This window comes from Peromyscus californicus, unplaced genomic scaffold (assembly GCF_007827085.1).
Source record: "Peromyscus californicus insignis strain IS unplaced genomic scaffold, ASM782708v3 Scaffold_24__1_contigs__length_46423439, whole genome shotgun sequence".
NCBI lineage: Eukaryota > Metazoa > Chordata > Mammalia > Rodentia > Cricetidae > Peromyscus > Peromyscus californicus.
In genome coordinates, this window is record NW_026294535.1 from 3,299,260 (window position 1) to 3,317,002 (window position 17,743).

General features: G+C 49.5%; 2 protein-coding genes across 9 annotated transcripts in view; one reads left to right on the top strand and one right to left on the bottom strand.

The window, feature by feature from the left end:
* The window catches only part of Syn3 (synapsin III), a 454,398-nt gene that overhangs the window by 264,954 nt on the left and 171,701 nt on the right, over positions 1-17,743 (bottom strand). Inside the window, exon 7 of one of the 8 annotated variants that reach the window (XM_052752961.1) lies at positions 4,618-4,668. The exons of the other annotated variants lie outside the window; for them this stretch is intronic. Within the exon in view, the coding sequence (XP_052608921.1) occupies positions 4,633-4,668 (36 nt within the window). The 3' untranslated portion in view covers positions 4,618-4,632. Of the gene's footprint in view, positions 1-4,617; positions 4,669-17,743 lie in introns of those variants that run through there. 8 annotated transcript variants of the gene reach the window in all.
* The window catches only part of Timp3 (TIMP metallopeptidase inhibitor 3), a 49,277-nt gene that overhangs the window by 20,867 nt on the left and 10,667 nt on the right, over positions 1-17,743 (top strand). Inside the window, exon 2 of the mRNA XM_052752964.1 lies at positions 17,317-17,399. Coding sequence (XP_052608924.1) covers positions 17,317-17,399 — 83 coding nt within the window. The remainder of the gene's footprint in view (positions 1-17,316; positions 17,400-17,743) is intronic.

The following is a 17,743-nucleotide window of genomic DNA, read 5'->3' on the forward strand; positions in this document are numbered from 1 at the left end:
CTGCCACCCGACCCTGTTTCCTTGAAATCCATCCATACATGAACACAGCTCCAGCTAGGTGCCAGGCCCTGCAAGCTCCTACTTGTACAAATGGATTTTCAAGCATGTGACCATCTGTACACCGCCTGTGCCTCTGTGCTTTTCTGGGTGTTAGCAGAAATCTCCAGTGAGGTTTCCAGTGGCCCTAGAAGGTGGGGAGGGAAAAGGTGGTGAAGGCTGTTGATTTCCTCTCTGCGCTCCAGCCCCCTACTATCCATTCTCCAAAGTAGCCAGAGTACGCTATTGAAATGCCAGTCATTTGTCAGAAATGGCTTGTTCAAAGCTCTTCAGTGGCTTCTCAACTCTTTAACAAGTTCTAGAAGGTTCTATGGGAGCTGCCTTCTGTCTCCTTGGCTCTTTTGCATTGTGGAGGAACTGCGTCTACCCCAACCATTCTCAATCTCCTCCTTTTGCCTAGAACCTGGTATTGTATTGGATGCTTGTTTATTTATTCTGTCTCTTCTACCATAGTAAGTGGCAGGACTGTAGAGGTCTCACGTCTTAGAAGATTCCTGGAACTCTAATCCTGACAAAAATGCATGAAATGACATGTTTTGATAGGTGGGGGAAGCTGGGACTCAGATGGGTCCTCAGCAGGAGAGGGAGGTGGTGCCAGGCTCATACTTAGCTCCCATGCTTCAGTATTTGAGTGGGTAAAAGCCAAGCAGGAGAATTCTAACAGGGCCATTTAGGGGCAGGCAGCCTTTCAGCCAGCATTCTTGGTTAATGGGAGGCAAATCTCTCAGACATCCCATACAGACTCTGGGAGATTCTGCCACCTGTTGGCTGCTGCGTCAGAAAGAGGTCATCAGTTTATGTGCACCTAGGGTGGAAGGAGCCATTTCTGCTTCTCTAGGGGAGCTTTCTAGACCACAGGCAGTGCCACTTCAACTCAGACAGAGACTTCAAGAATATTTGTTCAATCATTCTTTGCTTCCCAGCTGAGGAAGCAGGGACAAGAAGTGACTTGCCTATGGTGACCCCAAGAGTTAGAAGTCCCAGGCAGTAGAATCAAGGTTACCTGAATTCATCTGGGAGTCTCTGGGCTGACCTGGGAGAAACAGCACACCCTCTTCATGCTACATTTTCCTTCCTCCTGTTTGGTGCACCAGCATTCTAGATTCAATGCTGGCACCAGCAGAGTGGAGTGGTGCTGGCACGGAGGGGCACTGAACACCCTGGAGGAGTCAGTCCCTTGAGGAAATTCATACTTGTCCCTTGCCTTGGGGTGGAGGAAGGACAAAAACAGCCTCTTTGGGGCAACTGGCCCTTACCTTCCCACTGTCCCAAGGGTAGCCTTGAGGGTTGAAGAAGACCATCAGCTCACTCCCTAAAGTAGACTTAAACTTGAATGAAACATGTAAAGTCACCTCCAAGTATACTGCTGAAAGGGGACGTGGACAAAACAGGATCTGCTAAACTCAGCTAGGCAACTCTTAGGAGTCTGTCTAGACACATGGCTGACCCTGGTCTTAAGCCAGAGAGGCAGGAACTAAATTCAACATTAAGCTGATGCTACCTTTGATCTGAGCCAGCCTTTCATGATCATGCCTGGTGGTTCTAAGCATGACATCCTCGCTTACTTTTCCTATTGGTGCCCAAAGAATGCCTGTAATTGTTACCAACCAGTGGATGGAACAAGGAAACATGTCCCCTTTTGCCCAGCTGGTTCCCAGTTGGTACTTCATCATGACTGAGATAGAGTGGGGGGTGGGGGTGAAGCTTGGCCCTTAGGCCTTCAGCTTTTTCATTTGCACCCCCCCCCCACACACACAAGGCTTGCTTCTTAGCCTGGGGGATGATTGGTGCCAGATGCTCCTGTTAGCCAGCATCTTCATAGCGGCAAGGCCACTGGCCTCCTGATTCAGAAAGAGTGGTCCCTCTTTCCATCAGACCCTAATTGGTCTGGGTCTGGCCTTCACCTCCCACAGAATGCTGGCCACTGGCTGTTCCTTCCTCCAGCCAGAACAATGCCTGGCTCTGGCTACTGACCCTGGCCCAACCAGGCCTGCCAAGCCATGGCTCTCAGGCCTAACTTTGTATATCAAGATTGGCTTCCCACACCCACAACCTTGTTGGAAGGCAGGTTTTGGAAAGGCCAACTACACACATTAACATACTATTTTGGATCCATCCAAAGGCTCCCCACTCCCAGGAAGGACCAAGATGCCACCTGGAAGACTTCAATCACCAGTTAGCATTTGTATCCATGCTTCCCTTCTCTCCTCTTGCTGGGCTTTTCTGCACTGTCCACTTGGACGGATACCAGTCGACGTCCCTTGCTTCTACCTGACTTGAAATCAAAATGTGCTGGCCTAGAGTAAGTGGGGCAGCCACCGTTCCAAGAGGGGGAAGGTTGGCAGCCAGGCTGTGAGCTTGCAATGCCCCATATGGGGCTCAACTAGCTCTCTCCATTTTCTTTTCTCCTTTCTTAGCACTTGTTGGTTCACTTGCTTACTGCCCTCTAGCTTCTTCATGGCCTGGGGAAGGAGAGGCTCTTCCAAAATAATCAATGCTGCTGTTTCCCTTATGACCTGTATCTCGGTGCTCACAGCCCAATACGGTGTGAATTCACACCTCTATTTTCTTTTCTTTTTAATTGAAAATAGATTCTTCTCTCATACAATACATCCTGACCACAGTTTCCCCTCCTTCCACTCCTCCCTGCTTCCCCCCACCTTCCCTTTCCCCCAGATCCACCCTCCCCCATTTCCTCTCCATAAAAGAGCAGGCCTCCAAGAAACAGCCAAACAGGATAAAACGAGATACAATAAGACAAGGCAAAAGTCCTTATATAGGGGCTGGACAAGGGTTCAACAGGAAGAAAAGAGTCCCAAGAGCAGGCAGACCAGTCAGAGATACACTGACTCTTTTATATCCCACAGTTAGGGGTCTTACAGAAACACCAAGCTAACAGCCATAACATATATGCAGAGGACCTGGTGCAGACCCATGCAGGCCCTGAACTTGCCACTTCAGTCTCTGTGAACCCATGTGAGCCCTGCTTAGTTGATTCAGTGGGCCATGTTCTCCTGGTACCTTCCATCCCTTTCTGACTCCTACAATCTTTCCTTCTCCTCTTCTATGGGGTTCCTGGAGCTCCAAGGAGAGGGATCTGATGGAGACCTCCGATGTAGACTCTCCCTCCGCATAATATCTGGCTGTGGGTCTCTGCTTCTGCTCCCATCTGCTGCCTCTGCACATCTCCATTTTCAGTATGTAAAGGGTAAGGCAGTTTGCTGGAGAGATCTGTAGTCATAGCTACTTGGGAAGTGGAAGCCGGCAGATCTCAAGTTCAAGGCTAGTTGAGGCTATATGAAAAGACCTAGCCTCAAAATGAAAATTTTTTTTTTTTAAGGAGTGGGGATATGGTTTAATGATAAAGAATTTACCAAGCATGGGCAAGCCCCTAGATTCAATTCCCATTCTCTCTCTCTCTCTCTCTCTCTCTCTCTCTCTCTCTCTCTCTCTCTCTCTCACACACACACACACACACACACACACACACACACACACACACACACACACGTTATAGAAGTTGGAATGCAGATTCGACACAGGTTCTAGGTTCCCCCAAGTCCTCATATACTTGACCTCCACTCTGCATGCACCTCACACAGTAAGAGGGGCTGCTAAACCAACAATGCCTGCAAGCTGCCAGTCTTCCTCCTCCTCTTCTCTTTCTCACCCTCCTTTTTTTTTTTTTTTTCCTGTCCTCTCACTACAGATTGGGTGTAGGTAATTGGGAACAGATACGCAAACTCAAGGGATTCCCACCAGAAACACCAGTGACAGCTGCCCCCCGCCCCCATATGTGTGTTTGTCTTCCAGGGCCTGGAATCCTGCTGTCCCTGTGCCCAGCCTGTAGAGCCAACCAGGCCCGTTCCCTAAGTGCATATCCCCCTCTGCTATAGATCTCTAGGCCCAGGACCCCCAGTGCATACCTCCCCCTCTCCAGCTCTCCAGGCCCCAGTGCATACCCCACCCTCCAGCTCTCCAGGGTGGGGACCCCCAGTGCACACCTCCCCCTGCACACAGCAGATTCTGCAAGGGTGTTTCCTGTGGATTTGCTGATGTGCTCTGTTAGCGCAGAGAGAATCCACCTAGAACATTGGGAGCTGATACCCATAGCCTGGACAGTATTTTGTTTATGCTTTACTCTTAAAAAAAAAAAAAATCCCACCCAAAGGCATGGGGTGGGGAAGGCAGGGAAGTGAAGACATGAAGTATCCACAGAGTGAGACCCATTTAAACTTCCGTGTCTTTCATAAATAGAAACTTCGATGGCAAGGATGTGAGTAAGCCAGCTCCTGGCTGTTGGAGGAAAACAAAAACTGAGATCCGTGTGACCTTGGTGCCTCCACCATCCCTCCAGAGGCTGAGGTTATGGTGAAGGGGGCTCCTCCTGTTTTCTCTGAAGGGCTCAGGAGCATGGCAAATAAGCCACCCCGGTTGTGCTGTACTTCTGGGAGAGGTGATCAGTAATGGTGTCCAGGAGGGCCGGAGGTGAGCTTTCAGCATCACCCCAATCAGACTGAGTCCTTCTCAGCAGAACTTCTGGCAGCATGGCGACCAGTCTGCACAGTGCTTACTTCAAACCATCACGGTGGGGACTATGCCGAGAAGGACCTTTGAGACAAGACCAGACACACTCCAATGACTTCAGTGTTCAGAAATGGGGTTCTAGAGAGCATGGGGTACATGACACAGTAGACCATGACTGATGAAAAGAAAGTAGAGCCGAAGGAAAATGCCTAGATGGGAAATACAAAGGGACAGTAAAATAGGGTCAGGACCTACGAGAGTAAGGGACAGTGGAGTATAGTGTAGCCTTTCCAACTTGTTCTTCGTGTGGAATGGAGGGATGTGGGAAGGTTTTGGTAGGCTGAAAGGAAGAACGGCAATGGTGGGTCGGCGGAAGAGTCACGGCCACGGCAGAACCCAATATTAGTTTTTAGAGCTTTAGTGGAGGGAAAAGGGGGGGGCAGGCCTGATGGAGGGAACAGAGCAGGGACAGAGAGAGGAAACACAGGAAGGAGAGGCGCAGAGAGAGCGTGGCGGTGCAGGTCCAGCTTTAAGGCTGGGACGCAGTCACCCCCTGATGATGTAAGGCGCCAGACAAGACCCCGAGCTGCGCATGTACAGAATCCTAACATAGGCAAAACTCACATGGAAAATAGTGGAAAACAAAGTGAATGTGGGACCCAAGGGACCCCTGCCCCTGGCTCTTCCTGCCACTCAGCTTGTCATATAATAAGATTCTCCCTCCTATCCTCAAACCCTGTATTTCCACACTCAGATAAGCAGTAACTTAGTAGTAACAGGTAGACTCATTAAATCACACCAGAAGTTAAGATCTACTCTCATAACAAATCGTTCACACACAAGATTTTAAGCAGACAGTGGTGATGCCTTAGGTTGAGTGGCCCTGATGGATGCTCCACCTCCCCTCCCCCCTCTCCTGGGAGGTTTGTGTCCATCCCTGTCATGGTAATTAGAGCTGAAGGACGCAAACAAGTAAAGGGTGGTGGGGAGATTGGGAAAGAGGGCCAGAGGCAGAGGAGGGACCCCCAGAATCTGTGACAACCTCTATCACGACAACGACTTAGGGAAAGGGAAAAGACTCTTCTGATATGTGTATGCCCACAATGTCAGCGAGTTAGGAGAAGGTTCCCACAGGGAGATAATACCATAGTCAAAACATGGGACAGCCTGGCCTAGGTCACAGATGCCACACACTGTACCGATAACTCTGAGATGGCCAGGACACAGAAAGTTAAAGGAGTTTATTCTTAGTGACCCTGGAAGTCCCATCCATCCTTTGAAATGTGCCCAGCTCACTGGTGTTTAAACAGGCACTTCCGGAAGGTTAGGTAAGTGTGGCCCAAAGATGATCAGGGGGGGCTCCAGAGTCAGGCCACCCGGACTGTCAGCTGGGTCCCCCACTTCCTCATTAGATGAAAATCACTCATTCCCATCAGCCTCTATGCTATGAGACGGTGCTCAGGACAGCACTTACTCTATGAGATCCTAATGCGGCTCAAAATGGGACAATCCATATAAAGTACTCAGCACTGACCGTGCACAGTACCTGCATGTAAATAAGGGCACTTGTTGTAATCGATAAGAGTGCTGAATGAGTGACTTGCTCAAAGCCAGTAGATTTCTCATCATTGGGGGAAGCTGCCAACAGGCTCCAGTGACTCACTGGTGCTTGGGGTCAAGGTCAGGCCACATGTGTTCAGCTGCGGTGCTCCTGTTGCTTATTGTAAAAGAGCATTAGCGTAACATTGGAAATGTGTCCCTCTTGGCTCTGTGTGGTTGCACTTGGGAGCATCTAGAAGCAGTGGTTAAGTGCTTCAGGAGTAGCTAAGCCGCCTTGTAGTATCGCTTCACATGGACAGGCAGAGGGGGAAGCTATGGGTCACATGTGGTCCTGTAGGTCACTTAGGTAAAGCACTGACTTCAGCTCTGCAGTGAAGGTGCATGGGAGAAATGATTTGTGCTGTGCGTATTTAGAGGGTGCTTTGTGCTGGGGCAGATGCCGTAGGAGACGGGACCCTAGTGTCCAACAATAAGGTGTGGTCAGAATGGCACCCAATTTATCATGTCAGCCCTCTCTCAGAGTACATCTGTACTGTTAACTGATGGGGACAAGTACACTCTGCATGGCTCAGAAAGCCAGGAACCATCCCAGAAGCTAGAACGGGTCCACACGATCTCCTCTAGTTTGTAGTAGAGTCCTTAGACAGCGCAAGGGTTTGAAGGAGCTGATTCCCCCACGAGGTTCTCAGCAGCAATGGCTGTCCTAAGTCCTTCCCTGATCAACCTTGGCAGTCTCTTCTCATTCCTCGCTTCTGATGCATCTGACCTTTTGGTTGAGCATTCCATGCTTGTTGAGTGTTGAGTAATGGAAAAGGGCGGGCTCTGTGGCTGGGCACATCTGTATTTAATTTCTGTTGTTGTATGACCTCTGACAAGTTCCTCAACTCTCCTGAGTCTGTTTCTTTCTGTATCCAATGGAAATTCTACCTTTAGTTTTGAGGAGCGGATATTTTATCTGTAAGATTGTGTCTTGCTCACTGTTGTAGTTCACCGTCCAACACAGTGTCTGGCACGTGTGAGTAGACCATCCAGAGATCTTTACTGAATGCACAGAGGGTCAGGTACTGTGGGTCCTGGAGAGGAGATAGTCATGAACTAGAGAGTCTTTATCACTGACCCTCCTTCTCAGTCACACTGGCCAGGCAGGGAAGAGTGTTCAGAAATACCAAAAGTCGGTTTTCTAATTTTGTCATTACCCACCACGACCAGAAGAGGTGGCAAGTAGCATTCTTTACCTATATTTTGTTTAAAGTAGGTGGGACTTGAAGAGGCATTTAGAGCTTATCCCAGAGAAACATTCCTTCATGCCCTCGATGACAGCTATTTCTGATTAACTGTCTCAGTGCTTACACACTTAAGAATTTTTCTCATACCTGTTCTACCTGAGTATCCATCATGCCTGGGCATGGGAGTTGTGAGCTGGTGGGCCAGGTCCAGTAACACCTGTTTCCAGTGGGATCCTCCCTAGCTATTTCCATTCGCTAGTCACAACCTTGCTGGCTTCTTGTAGACAGTAAAGCTGGAGGAAGCTCTGATTATTTGAGCAGCTACCTAAAGAACATGTTGAAGTCATACCAGGGTTTCTTGACATCTGTGCTATACAAATATATTGCAGAAACAGAGCAGACATTGCTGAATGCTCAAACCACAGTAATGCCTCCTGCCCCTCCCAGTGCCTTCTGGGAACAGAATTGCTGTCTGCAGGTCTGGTGTACAGAGGGGAGGTCCCTTGGCTTAATGGTGGTTCAGTTCCTAGACCTCTCCCAGCATCCCTCAGCTCTTCGAGCAAACAAAATCCCAATTAGGAGAAAAAATCAAATGCTATAGACAGCTCCTGAGACGCTGCCAGCTGCTCTGCTCTCACAAACGACCCGACCTGAAAGCTCAGTGTTCTGAGAACCGTCGGAGGGCACGGTATTTTTCTGGGCACTGCTTCAAAGGGGCTGTGGTTGAAGACCAGGCTGCTATTCTGGTGGCCACTTGTGTGGGATAAAGTTTCCCATGGGCCCATGGGGAGGGGCTAGAGCCCAGGAGGGAGGGTGAGGGTGGTCCAAGGCCCCCTTGCCAAGTGTGAACCAATGGCAAAGAGCAAGTGGGCAGTCTTGAACCCTGAGTGCCTCTGAGCTTGGCAGAAGTCAGTGAACACCCTCGACCCCGTGTCTTCTCTGTCTACAACACAGATGACCAACCAAACACCCAAGGCAAACCCACTTTAGGAGGTTAAGGGGTTTGAGTTGGGGGAGGGTGTGGGAGGTGCAGGGCTGTATTAAATCCTAACTTTGAACTCCAGCAATGGGATGCAAACTGGAAGGAGCTCATTGTGGATCTGATACAAAGAAGAGCATGTAAGATCCAAACTAGTTTTTTGGGGTTTCTCAAGACTTTTTTGGGGGGTCTCCCCTGGGAGCACATGGACTCGAGTCCCTCAAGGACTCGACACTCACCTGGGAAATCAGTCCCATGGCAGGCTGTGTTTTCTGTTGCTCTGTAGGCTAGGATCTCTAGTCTATAGGTATTTACCTTTACTTACTGGTCTCTCTAGTCTATAGGACCTTAGGTCCGTTCCTTTGTGGCTCTAGGGACTTCTCAGATGGCAAGTGGAGCAGGATGCCCCCTCTAGCCTGTGGTTCTCTTCTGTACCTCCTCCTCCCACCTTCTTGTCTCAGAAAGGACAAGAAAGAAGGTTCCTGAAGGTGAGAGCCTTGTCCACCTACTTAATGCCAGATCTCTATGGCATGCTGTTGGGTCATAGTGCTTTATATCCTTCTGAATAAACCCTGACCAATGAATAGATCAATCTCAAGTGCTTGTCATAGGTGGAGGGAGAGAAAGAGAAGAGGAGGGGAGGGGACAGAAAAGAGGAACACAAACAGAGAATAAGCAGAAAAAGCAGGATGGGATGTGGCCAGAGGGGGCAGCCGAACTCACGGCACCTATCTGCCAAGGCTGCTGCAAGGGAATCAACAATGGTGGGTCTAGAAGAGCTTTCAGTGGGAGCTTCCGTTAGGTTCCTGAGCCGGAGTTCCTCATCTCCCTGGGTCTGGGTGCAGCCCTTTCATAGAGACAGCAGGTTGACTGAGGCCTCCTCCTGTATCAGCATCCCCTGACTCACTTCTCCTGGAGTGTGAATCTTCCCTGTTTGGGACCAGGGTCTCTTCTTGGGCTGTCAGCTCACATTTCACCTACCTCTTTCTTGTCTAAGTAGCCCTGAGGAACTGGGACTCCTGATCTACCCCAGGAGGCTCAACAGGACATAATCCCTTTTCTGGGTTTTTCTGTTACCTTGCATTCCCTCTCCCAGCCTCATTCATTCATTCATTTGTTCATTCATTCAGCGAACATTTTGGGGAACCTGCTGCATTGCAGGCTTGGTGCCAAGTGCTGACACTCCCCATTGTCCCTGTCATCTGGTTACTAGGGATGCTGTTGAGTCCCCAAAGAACTGATCAGGTAAGAACAACTCCCCAGAAGGAAAAAGGGAATTGGAATAGAAGAGAGTGTATGGGAGCAGCTTTGCCTTCGGAGACAGGAGGCTTTAGCATTTCAATTAAGGAGACTGACGTGGAGGTCAATGCCCAAGTGGCCCCTTATGGTGCCTTGCAGCTTACACCACAGAAATACCATGGACCTTCTCAAGGTTCTTGTTCCCAGCTCAGTCACCTTTACATCCAGGAATCGGTCAACCGGTCAACCCTAGGACTTTTGCCCTGTCCTTGGCCAAATGGTGCATATCTTTCTCCCAAATTGCCAGTGGCCCAGGAAACAATTAAAGGGTGACTGCCTTTAAAAGCAATTGGATTAGAAATTAAATGCATTAATCCTAAATCTGAGACGATGCCTGAGGCCAGGGACCCTTGCCATTGGCCTCTCAGAGCTTCCCACTGAGGTCATCATTGTGGACAGAAAAACAGGAGCGTTTTAGAAGTTTTGTTTTCTGTTCCTTTGGGTGACCTCCAAGTTTCAGGCACCCTGACCTCCTGGATCTGTATTTTCTGGCCTTCCTTCCATGGCCCCTTAATTTTATGCACAAACAGTGTCACCAGGGGCCGTTTCTTGGTTCCTGACTCAAGCAGACTTACACAGTGCATACAAGGCAGGACCCTGCACAAATCCTTCCTTCCTTCCTGTAGAGGCCCAAGGACTGAGGACTGAGCATCCCCATGCCAGGCTTGCCCAGGAACCCCAGAGCACAAAGGGGGTACCAGCCACGGAGTACCAAACCTGGGAGCTCTGGGGTGGGGAGGTTTTAATGGCATTCCCTGAGAAGGAATTGGGCTGAAATGATTTGCAGCTTTCCAGATTTTCAGAGAGTGTGTGGATTGGGTTTATTTTTAGCCACAGGCATTCATTTCTTGCCAAAAAAACCTGCTTAAATAAAACCAAGATTAATATTTTTACTTGACGGAAAGAGTTAGTCAGGACAGGCTTTGAACTGGGGCCTGCTTATCTTGATGGGGCGAGCATTTATAATGTCTGGCCTTGGCTTGACATCAACAAAAAGGGCCTTTGAAACTGACAAGGAAGAGCCCTGGGGAACCAGGAGAGGATGCAGGAAGTGCCTGTTTGGGGGAGGCAGTGGGGGAGGGGTGTCTTCCTGGAAAGTGGGAAGAGGGCCCTGGCTTTACTAGGGGCCAGCTGCAGTTCTGCCTCATTCCCAGCCAGTTCCTCCCCCTCCCCCCTCCTCCTAACGTCTGGTCCAAATTTCTGCTTCCTCCAATTTCAGATGCTCCAAACAAGGTGTCTTCTGCAGGACGAATCCAGAACAGATGTTTCTGGTGCCCCTCCCCCAAGACAGACTCCACTCCCTTGTGCAGTAGGGGCTCTGGCCCTGGGTCCTGCCTCTGTGCTTGCCATACTGGCCTATTTTTATGTGTTTCTCCTGCCTCTGGACTTGGAGATCCTAGGGGCCTCTCAGTATTCCCCAGTCGGGCACAGGCTTCAGTATGGTGGATGGACAGAGGTTTATCCGACTTACCAACTGAGAATTACCCTTTTGATGTCTCATTTTGATGTCTCAAAAGCTAAGAAAGACTTGGTTATCTTCCACAGCTTACAAAAGAGTCACTTATCTATTTTTTTTTTAAGCCATCTTCTTTTCGTATGGCATTGAATATGTGAAAAGCACATTGAACTTTGTGTCTGCAGCCCTGAATGCTCTGAGTAGAGCACTTGGTCAAACAAAGCATTTACCTTGGGAGCCTACATTCTACTGGGGAAATAGAGTTAATCAACAGGCAGGTGGCCTGAGGGTGGCAGGTGTCAGATAGGACACCATGAGGAGCCCTGGTGGAGGGACTTGGGCTGGAGGAGGGGTATGCAGGGAGGCGTTGGAGACCGGCACCTCTGACCAGGGTGGAACAAATAGGTGATGAGGGGGGCTGTGCAGGAGTGAAGCAAAGGTGTGCAGGGAGGTATTGGAGACCGGCACCCCTGACCAGGGGGCTGTGCAGGAGTGAAGCAAGGGCGTCCAGGCTTAGCAAGGGTAAGAGTAAAGACTCTGGGGTGTGTGTTTGGAGTGGTGGGTTTAGGACTTGAGCAAGCTGTCATTCCCTGAGATGGAGAAGGCCCCCAGAGACCTGGTTATGGATGTGGCCTATTACCAGGAGCTCAGTGTTGGACTAAGTTGTACCTCACATGGCTTAGAAATTCAGGTGTGAGTGCCTTAGTAAAAGGCCTGAGAGTCCCGGAAGTCTGGATTAGGGGTTCTAGGTAGGTGGGAGTTGTCACTCACACACGGGCTGTGTAGAAAAGCATAGTTGTCAGTAAGAGGCTGACTAAGTAAGAACACTGTCGACTGGACTGAGCCTCTTGAAGGTTATGGGTAATTCTGACAAACTGACTTTAAAGAGACGGGACGAGAACCCAGCGGCCTGTGAGGGAAAGCATCTGTGAACTTGGTAATCATAACCCACTGTTTCTGTGCCGGGATGGGAAGTGACCACAGTGACGGTGCCTCCCGTGATCTCAGGCTACTATCACTGACTTGCTAGAGGTCTTCTTGGTCTGACCTTCTGGCTTGAGCCTCTTCAGAGGGATTTTTAGAGTTTGGGGTCATGGCCCCCACAAGGCTGAGAGCCACAGAAACCCAGGGGCTTCTAAGGCTCTTTCATCTTTATTCCTGCTGCCTTGTCCTCAAATGTGGACACATCAAGGATTCCCAAAGGGACAACAGGTTCCTGAGAAGGACCTTGAGGGCAGGGGGGTCCTGTGTGTTCTCAGGGGAAGGCTTCTGGTTTCCTCTGAAGAGCCAGAAAGTGCTATGAGTCTGTAAGTGCTGTCCAGCCCCCTGCCTCTGAATCACCCGCTCAGCTCCACAGTTAGAAAGTGCTTTATGCATACACATTGTCCTGTGCTGGGCAAGCACCGTAAGCTAAATAAATGATTTCCCATGATCTGTTCATGGTTATTATTTATAGATTCTTGTTGCTAATAAGAGAAGGGGAAGGAAAGGAGGGAGGGAGGGAGAGGGCGAGGGAGAGAGACAGAATGGGAAGGGTAGCCTCAAGGTTGATTAAGTCGATGATGAAGGTTGTTGGGGGATATATCAGGCATTCCCTTTCTAGTCCCATTAGAGCTGACAATGGGTATGGAGTACAGTTATGAACTATTCTGCAAAGAGTCAATGACAGTCTTCTTTCTTGGGATACCCTCCGTTTTCCTCCACACTGGGATGCAAAACTGCTCAGTAGGTACCAATAACAGGTACAGCAATTCCCATCTGACGGAGTCACCCCCATGGGACCGCAGTGAAGTGTGCACAGTGCTTGGCACATAGGGCTTATTCTGTCGATGGCAGTTTCTGTCAATGTATTCTAGCTCTTCACTGAATGCAAAGAGATGCAGGAACTGGTGGAGTTGGTAGGCAGCTGGCTGAGCAAAGAATCTCTGCTCTGCCCTTCTTGGACAGGTTTACACAGAGTCCTGTCTGCCCTGGAGTTTCTACATTTCCAGAGCCAGCCATGTGCCTCCTAGGAGAGAATAGATGGAGTGGTGTAGCTTTTGACGGGAACCTGAGATAGGTGATCTCCATTAACTTGGGGCCTTTGTTCCCCAGATTAGCCACACCATCAGCCCACTGCTTAATCTTTTCCAGCCTGCCAGTAGGAAAATCTGTCCATTAGGTCAGGGAGAGAAAGGTCTCGGTTTGATTGATAGTGGTTGGATTGGTGGAGGAGGGTGGAAGGTTGTGGAGAGAGACATGGGCCAGCTCCAGGGTGTCTTGTCCTCTGAATATGTTGATTAATAGCAGATGTGTGATTCCTAGAGATACACCAGTGATGTGCTAGCCCTGGAACTATTCTTGTTTAAAGTTGGGGGTGGGCCACGGGGAGGGAGAAAAGTAACAACCTCCTATGCTTGGAAGAGCTGTACTCTGCCTGCCTTGGTTTTGCAAACATTGACCAATCTACCCAAAAGCTATGTGCTTTTCTGCCTGCTTTTCCAGGTCGCTGATATACTTGAGAACTCCACACTTATTTGTGGATCTGTGAGCCAGTTCCCAAGCACCTGCAGCCTTCTCTTTTCCTTTCTGTGGTCTGTAGATTGAAACCAGGGCATTCTGGGCAAATCTTTCCCCAGCCTCTAGTCAGTGTCTTCTTAGGAACCTTAAGTTGAAATATTATTGACTCCTTAATTAATCTCTTCCTGTCCCTTTTAATCCCCATGCCCTCAGATGCAGAGAACTCAGAGGGCCTAGGGAGCCTCAGAGGCTGAGTCAGGCTGGGCCTCCTCCCTCTAGTTTCTGGCAGCACTTTCGTCCCTTGGCGATTTTTTCTCTGGTGCTAAACTCCACCTTGTCTCCCTGCTAGACTGCAGTCTGTGGAAATAGGAAATAGGGCTTGTATTTCTTGCTGTCACCCCTACCAAGCATTCATGCTTCCAGACACCAGCCTAGGCCATGCCCAGGCTGGCTCAGCTGCTGGAGGACATTGGGTGAATAGTGTGTGGCCACTCTCTAGCAGGAATAAAGAGAACCTGTGTCTAGCATGGTCCATCTCAAAGCTGCCATTTGAAAGTGGAGGGAGAGGCTAGATGTGATGTCAGCTCCAAGTTTTGAAGCAGTTTTCTGTTGCTGTTGAAGTCTTGGACACACCCCAGCCCTCTTGTTCCCCATGGCCCCGGCCTGGGCCAGTGACTGCCTCCGGGGAAAACCTTACTGCCAAACAGGAAAGCACAGACTAACACGCATCCAAGTTTCACAGGACAAACTAAAGCAAATGAAGTTATAATAATTCACAAGCCAAATAGGTGGATTTGGGGCTGGCAAGCAGTTTGACTTGGAAGGGCTACACATCTCTTTGGAAGCACAGGATGTTGTTTAATTTTAGTTTAGCTTCAAGAGGTTTCGTTTCTGTAGAGAAAACATTGGTGTGGCCCCCATCTCTGCTTCTGCCTCCCTCTCTCTGGACCACAGATTCCACCTTGTTTGGCAGGTCCCACTAGATCACTTTGGGGCTATCTGTAGTGCCAAGACGGGACACTGATGGTGGAGATGCTTCAGCCTGAAGGCCTCATGCACATTAGTTCTGGTCACCTCAAGTGTGCTCCCTACCGTTCTCTGTGATTTTTACAAGGTATTTTGATGAGTTTTCTTTCACTTCCATCCCAGCCAGGAGTCTCTCCTCTACCCTAATCCCCTGGGAGGTTGACAGGTCCTAGCTGACAGGGCTTTAGGGTGGGCAACTATCAAGTGAGTTTCTGGTAGCGGGCACTAGCGGGCACAGTGCTAGTGGCAGTGAGATATGATGCATGGTGCTTGGGGTAGATCACACACTGCTCTTGGTGCTTGTTCTTGTCCCTCACAGCAACTTCCAGATGGCCGCTGCCATCACTCCCACCTTATGCATTAGAAAACTAAGGCCAGAGAGGTTTAGTAAATTCCCTGTGGTCACACGGCACCCGTGTTGGGATTTGACTCCACGCTGGGAGCCTGCCAAGCCCAGGTCTTTCTGGCGTTCCTCCACTAGTTATAAGTGTGTCACTTGTAATCGATGTGAGTGGCATTGGGCCAAGAAAGCCCGAGAGATTTTTAGGGGAAAGAGCTGTGGTGAGCCCACACAGTAACGGCAGGATTTGAACTCTGTTGTAACTCTCTGAGCATAAAAACTCAGTGTGTTTTCTCTAAACTGTCCCCAGATGAAAATGTTCCAAGCTCAGGCCATTTCAGGGTAAGAAAAGATCTGGCTGATCTTTTGTGCAGAAGCTTCCAGAAGTACCCAGCTTTATAGGGCAGACTTGCTTAAGACATTTTATGTCTAAATCAAGGTCAGCTCTTTGCAAGTCAGGAAAGGGTAGATGCTGCTATTTAAAGGAATTCCTCTTGCCGTTTCCCCTTAGACAAAACCTTACTCTGCAGTTTACCTTCTGGGTAAATGAAGCCGTTGAATATGAACTCGATTCAGCTCCTGGAAAATGAGAATCAGTTGTTAAGTCCAGGTGGATCTGCTTGCTGCCCAGCAGCTGGGCTGTTCCAGTGTGCCCCTGAGGTTAGGGTAGATGAAAGAGTCTCTGGGGCCTCTGGGAAGATGGCCTGCTGCCTGCTGCTGCTGCTGGTCTAGCTAAGTGAGACACAAGAAAAGGAGGCAGGGCCTTCAGGGATGTTGTTCTGGAACCTTGTCAATGTCTGGCTTGTACAGCAGACCTGGAAAGAGCCATTCATCCCCTCTGAACGAACGGCCTCGGCCTCTGGAGCTGGCTTTGCCCGCGGGCTTTGTGTTGCCAGGACGGTGAAAAGGTCTAGGGGGGGCCATTGACTCATTCAAGTTCTGATTTCGTGTCTAACCACAAAAGTGCGATCTAGATTCAGTTAGCAAGAAAGCCTAGAGGGATGGGGACTTGGTTCCTCATGAAGATTTTTTAAGCAAAAAGGTGAGTCAAAGAGTATAGAAACATTATAGGATTTCTACAAGGGGGAAGACCAAGGAATCCAGCAAAATGAAAATGTGTGTGCACGCGTGCGCGCGCGCTTGTGTGTGTGTGTGTGTGTGTGTGTGTGTGTGTGTGTGTGTGTGAGAGAGAGAGAGAGAGAGAGAGAGAGAGAGAGAGAGAGAGAGAGAGAGAAAGAGAGAGAGAGAGAGAGAGAGAGAGAGAGAGAGAGAGAGAGAGACCCTTTTACATGTGTAAAGGGTGTTCAATTCCACAAGCATTTTTGGAATATTTACTCAAAAAAGTGGGTTGGAATGAGTTGTGTGCTTGCTCCATGTCTAACTGAAGGAACTTGAGTTTGGAATGTCAGGAGCATCTTAGCATCTTAGAGCCGAAGAGTTTGGTTCACAGCCCAAATGACAGTCAAAATGCCTCCATTCTGCAGCACCCTAGCAGCAGAGCTTCAGCGGCTACACCGTCCCCCTGCAGCGGCTCCCACCTTTCACTCGTTCTTAGAATCAGGTGGTCTTCCCCACATACACACACAGAGCCACCTACTTTCTGCAGGTCCACTTTTCCCCTTTCAATACCTGGTCAATTGCTCTGTCAGGCTGGCTGTAAAAACTCCTGAAGACTGCTTTGGAGGGAGAGGGTGTCTTTACAGTCTAGTAGAAACAGAAGGAAAGTCTCTTAACCAATCCCTATTCATTGATGAGCAAAGTCTCACCAAGGAGAGCCAGGCCCTGCACGACTGGAGACAGCATACACTGACTGGGAGGAGACTGTGAAAGAATGACTGATGCTACCGCATAGAGCAGGTGTGCACTGAGAGTGCATTTGTAGCATTCCTTCCATTTTTGATGCCCAGGATGATGATTCTAATGGCATTTATCTAAAGAAGGTACATCAAAGGCAAGGATGTGTTTCACCTGCTCTATTGCACCTATTTGCTCCAGTTCAGAGGATCTAGACTATTGTGAAGCTTGTTTTAGGGATGGGAAGCCAGAATCAAAGTTTCCTGTTTGTCTTGGGTCACAATATCCATGAACAGTGGCGCTGGGATGGGGACTACTCATCAGGCCCCCTCAGACCTAGACTTGGTTGCAATTCCTTGCTTAGTGCTGGGCACAGTGGGCCAATCAGAATGCTGACTTGGGGTGCCAAGGGAGCTGGAGTTCATCATAACCCTGTGGATGTGCCAGGACATGAAGAGCTCCTGATGAGATAGCAGACCAGGAAGAGATGCCCCTTCCAGGTGTGGTTCAGGCCTTCCTAACCCCTTCCCTCTCTGTCTTGCTCTCTCTACAGTGATCCGAGCCAAAGTGGTGGGAAAGAAGCTGGTGAAGGAAGGGCCCTTTGGCACGCTGGTCTACACCATTAAGCAGATGAAGGTGGGTGACGTCATCACTGGCCCCAGGAGGGATCTTGGGGGTTTGCCAGAAGAGTCATGGCCAAGGGAAGCCAAGTAGTTGGAACTGGAATGTGTGTTTGCTCGGTGTAGAAGCCCCAGCCCATCCTGGGGAGCTGCTGAAGCAGCAGGAAGAGAGGGTGGCTGCTTGCTCCAAAGCCAGCGCAGGCGGACTCATTCATAGGTCTTTGTTGGGAGACCGAACCTTGGAGCCAGATGGCAGATAGCTTTGTTACTTGATGACTATGAGACCTCAGTACAGTTGCTGCTCTTCTGTAGCCTGTCTGACACCTCTAAGATCATCATCTTGGACCACATGGTCCCTAA